This window comes from Apium graveolens, unplaced genomic scaffold (assembly GCF_009905375.1).
Source record: "Apium graveolens cultivar Ventura unplaced genomic scaffold, ASM990537v1 ctg6714, whole genome shotgun sequence".
Taxonomy (NCBI): domain Eukaryota; kingdom Viridiplantae; phylum Streptophyta; class Magnoliopsida; order Apiales; family Apiaceae; genus Apium; species Apium graveolens.
The window spans coordinates 54,314-59,364 of NW_027419718.1; the positions used below are offsets into that span (position 1 = coordinate 54,314).

The window sequence follows — 5,051 nt, forward strand, 5'->3', positions numbered from 1 at the left end:
TTGAGAGTTGAGTTGTGAGGACATAGATATTGTCTATGGCTTATATACAATACTTTAACGAGGGAAAGTGTGACAGAGAGGATAAAAGATACACATATATTGCTTGCATGACATAGTCAATGTAATAAGAATGAGTCTGATTTAATTATATAAATTATGCACAGTCAAGATACCGGAAGTAGTAAAAATGGCAATTCGGTCGAGAATTGAAGTGGTAAAACTAAGTATCTGGCATTTGTTATTTTAATTATATATATGTGCATGACATAGTTTGGTTAAAAGTCTATCCAACAGATCATCTTTAACTAATTGTTAAATTTATTAGGTGCACTGCTTTTAGTATTCCCCAGGAAACAATAATAAAAAACCAAGCACCTCAATCTGTTTCTTAATGTTATTAATAAAATAGCGAACTGTCAGCTTCTGAGCATATATTCAAAATGCAATGTATTCCGCAAAATGAGTTCAAGACATTTCAACCCACGTGTAATTAACTTTGCATGTATTTCAATCAATTTTACCTGCTTATAAGTTTATATATACTTGTAACATACCATTGCTGCCACAAAAGAACGCTGGCTGCTTATTAAGTTACTAATAAACCAGCAAGGTGAAGGGAATCATGGAAGTCTTACCTAATATAACAAACCTAGTTCAATTTAAGGTATTTAAGGTACATTTATATAGATAATTGTGATTTTAATATTTTCAATATTAATTTTTTTGATCTTTCACAGTATTGTACTAAAATTCAACTTCGAGGTGTAATATATACAATTAACGATTTAAGTATCATCCTTATCCTGAAGGTACATTACATGTAATATTTGATAACATTTTTTTAGTGCTACATCATGTAAGATTGATTTTTATGTGCTTCTGGGAAACGAAAACATTAGATTAAAAATTCAATCAATATTTTGAAAAATTGTAATTCTAATAATTTTAAGAAAATCGACGTCTAAGTATGATTATTATTATGTGATTTACTCACTAACATTAGACATCACGAATATAGATTTCGGGTTTTTAAACTTACGGTGCATGAAAAAAAATTAAAAGTTAATTTTAGAGTAAATATTATTTTGCATCCATAGCAATATGCCTTTTTTTAAAATGGTTATATATTATTTAAATTTTGGCACCTTGAACCTAAATATTAGTTGTTTTAATTTGAACTTTTTTGACCATATTTCGTCCAAATTGACTATTAACATTAGTTTGTGCAATGGTAGAATCAGAAAGCTCTTTTCACCACACTACAAGAGTTCATTTGTAATGGAAAATTTGCGACGAAATAATTGGGTACGCCACTTTATGTCAGATTATGATAATTTTTTATGACGGAAAACCAAATCGTCGCAAGAATAATATTTCATAATTAAAATTTGGCATTAGACATTAAAAAAAGGGAAATTCATACAACGTTATTTGAAAATTACGTCGATTTGAACTTTCCATTACGACAGGAAACTTATGACAGAAAAGTTAAGATCATCCAACTTACAACTGAAATCGGCGGAAGCGGTAAATTTGAAATTTTTGCCAAACTTTTGGCGGTAAATTCAACCTTTCTCAATTTTTCGGCGCACAATAACTTGCGACGGTCGTTAGTAAGCAAATATTTTTTTTAAAAAAGAAATATTTTTCAATGATCCAACCATACAGATATTAAGATATATCAATTTTATTCATATAAAAATTAATTATAAAATTTCAAATTTATCTTGTATGATATGATTTGAAAAATATAATAAAAGTACTACTCACTAAAACGAGATTCGTTTATGATTAACTAGTTATATTTTTAGTAACTTTCCCGAATACGGTCTATCACATGTACTCATGCTTTTATTTTCCGATTCCGTAATTATTGTATAATCAAAATTGAAGTCCAATATTACGGAGAACAAACCACACAAAATCCTAACTTCGTTTTCTACTGAATCAAACACAAAATTTACAAATAAATACATGGATCGATTGCTAATGATAAGTGAAAGCTATCTATAATATCAAAAATTATAAAAAATGTCTAGAAATTAAACCCCCAATTTTAAACAATAAAACCCTAAAATCAGGTTTTAGTTCCTTACATCTTTCAATAATTTTGAATAGAATCTTTTGGGGTTCGATGAGAGTTTCACGACTGTTACTCACATGCTCGATTTGGATGCCACTAACACCACGACATAGTAGATTGATTTCAAGAACATTTAATTAACCCTAATCGTAATCAAAACCCCAAATCAACCGAATTTCAAAAGAGTAGTGCTAGATGCACAAAAAATTTTACAAAAAATTGTTAAAAAAAGATGTGTCATGGTTGATGTGGCAGTTTAAAATGATTTAATTGGTGCTTTTGATGTAAATGCATGGGGGTCCATTTTCATTTAGCCAATAAAAATTTGACACTTGACATTTTGTAACTATTTTTGGGAACCAATTTGGTACCCTTAGCATTTTCCTTTCAAAAATTACCAAACACCAAATTAGATGTTAGAAATGGATAGTGCTCATTATGGAACTCTATGCTGGTTACTGTAACCACCAGAGAGTTGGAGTTCAATAACATTTTCAAAGTTGTTGATTTTTGAAATTTGGAATTATGAGGTTTTATTCTGTTATTATCTAAACTTTGAATGATATTTTTCCCAATTTTGCCCATGGTCAATTTTTCGGTAATAGTTAATTAGGACACTAAACGATTCGGAGATGTAAAACGAACCGACAATTAATATTTTAGGCACAAGGTGCCAAGATAAATAAAATAGAACAAATTCGGAAAAAACGTAAATTGTTAGGTGGTGCAAAATATATTTTACTCTTAATGTTAATATACATGATCAAATTTTATAATCAATTTCCTTTACAAAAAGAATTTATAATCACAAAAATATGGTTATGCATACTATTAATTCCTAACATATTTAGATATCTTAAAAAAAGATAAATCATAACACACAAAATCGAAAGAATAAAATGATAAAATTATCAATTATTAAAAATTTAATCAAAATAACCATTCTAAAAACGATGATCAATTTTAGCCAATTGGATACTCCACTATAAGTAATTGGGTATCTCAATTTATATTAGGTACCCTACTGACAGTTTGGTATACTATATACATAGAATACTCCAAATGATAGTTTGTATCTTATATATTTGGACAATTGGATATGCCGAATGTTAAAGTTGGCTAATTTTTGAAAAATGATTATTTTTATTAAATTTATATAAAAATTAGGCTAAACTTGTTTTTCGTGAGAGTTTAAGATTAGAGATGAATATGTTGTACTATGATAAAGTACCTAGTTGGCCTAGAGTTGAGAATAAGAAGAGAGTGGAAACTTACTAGTTATTTAAAGAGAACTTAACTAATTAAATCGACTACATTTGGAAAAACAACATCAGAAAGATTTAGAAGATGTCTCTTTTTAAATGCACACAAGAAATGTCAAAGCTTAACAAATATTATCTGGAGTTCCTAAAGTAAAGTAGAGCCATAACTTCAGTCACCGATGAGATTTTATTTAATAAGGCTGATACCAACAACTACAAGAACATGGCGATACAAATAAAAATTAAAGGCAACAATGTCAAATAACAGTAATTAAACAACTGAGCAATGGCTTAACAGCCTTAATTAAGAAATATATAATAAATCCAATACGTTCATCAATCTGCTTCATCAAAATGCGCCTGCAATTGCTGGACTGTGTTTTTGTTTAGTTGGAATGCTTTGGCAAGAATATCAGCAGATATATTAGGATTGGCTCCGAATACAGCGTTTGCGATGGTGATAACCCCTGGGTTTTGGCTGCTAAGAGCAGCAATCACTACCGCATTATCATGTCCAATATTTTGTTGGTAGTGTATAAGACCTTCCGGGAACACAAACACATCACCTTCGTTAAGGACTTTGGTGATATGACGATTTTCTGTATTTGAAGTGACAAATCCTACCCTCAATGTACCTTTGATAACTGTCAAAATTTCAGTAGCACGGGGATGTGTGTGTGGAGCATTGATTCCATATGGTGCAAAGTCGATACGAACAAGAGAAATGCCAAGCGTGTTGAGTCCAGGAATCCTAGCAACATTAACTGTGGTTACATTTGATCCAACTTTATTGGATGATGTGTCACCAGCTACGTTCAATCCGCTAGTAAAGAAGTCGTTTTCGGTTACAACCTTGGGGTCCTTACAAACTAGTCCGTTCACCAAAACTGAAAAAAGAAGCAAGTCTGTCAGATGTTTGTAGTGTACAAGTAAAATGTAGACAACAGATAATATGAAAATGAGGTAGTTACGTCAAGAATGCATGCATTTAAAATATATATATACCTGGGCTATTTGCATCAGCAACACAGAAATCCTGAAGAGGATTATTATCAGTGGCCAGAGCAACAAAGCAAGTCATACTACTTACAATTAAACATATGAAAACAAGTTTGGAGCCCCTTGAAGAATCCATATTTGAAAACTTTTGGTTAAAAAAAATGCTAAGAGACCAAATGATGAGTTCTGAGAGTTGAGTTGTAAAGATATGGATCTTGTCCAAGGCTTATATAGAAAACTTCTACCAGGGAAAGTGTGACAGAGAGGATAAAATATATACAAAATTGCTTACCTATGGCACTGACATATTCAAGATACAGAGAAGTAGTAAAACTATATATGTAATTGGCATCTGTTATTTATTTATATTTATTGTTGTGACATAACTTGGTTGAAAGTCTATCCAATAGATCATCTTTAACTAGTTTTTAAATGTATCAGGTTCACTGCTTCTAGTTTCCTCAAGAAACAATAATGAAAAAACCAAGTAACTCAAGTATGTTTTTCAATGTTAATAACAATATAGCTAACTAGTCAGCTTCTGAGCAGATATTCAAATTGCAATGTATTCAGCAAATGATTTTGAGACAAATTCAACCCGCGTCTAAGCTAATTCTCCTGCAGCTGGTAAAAACTTTGCATGTGTTTGAATCAGGTTTACCTGCTTAATAATATGTTTATATATTATATAACCTACCACTTCTGCC

General features: G+C 30.6%; 1 protein-coding gene across 1 annotated transcript; it reads right to left on the reverse strand.

The window, feature by feature from the left end:
* Positions 1 to 3,557: 3,557 nt before the first annotated feature.
* LOC141703541 (putative germin-like protein 2-1) lies at positions 3,558 to 4,530 on the reverse strand. Its single transcript, XM_074507032.1, has 2 exons — positions 4,351 to 4,530; positions 3,558 to 4,232 (listed from the first exon to the last, which is right to left on the reverse strand). The coding sequence occupies exons 1-2, from the start codon at positions 4,478 to 4,480 to the stop codon at positions 3,682 to 3,684; spliced, it is 681 nt and encodes a 226-aa protein (XP_074363133.1). The 5' UTR covers positions 4,481 to 4,530; the 3' UTR covers positions 3,558 to 3,681.
* Positions 4,531 to 5,051: the final 521 nt, after the last annotated feature.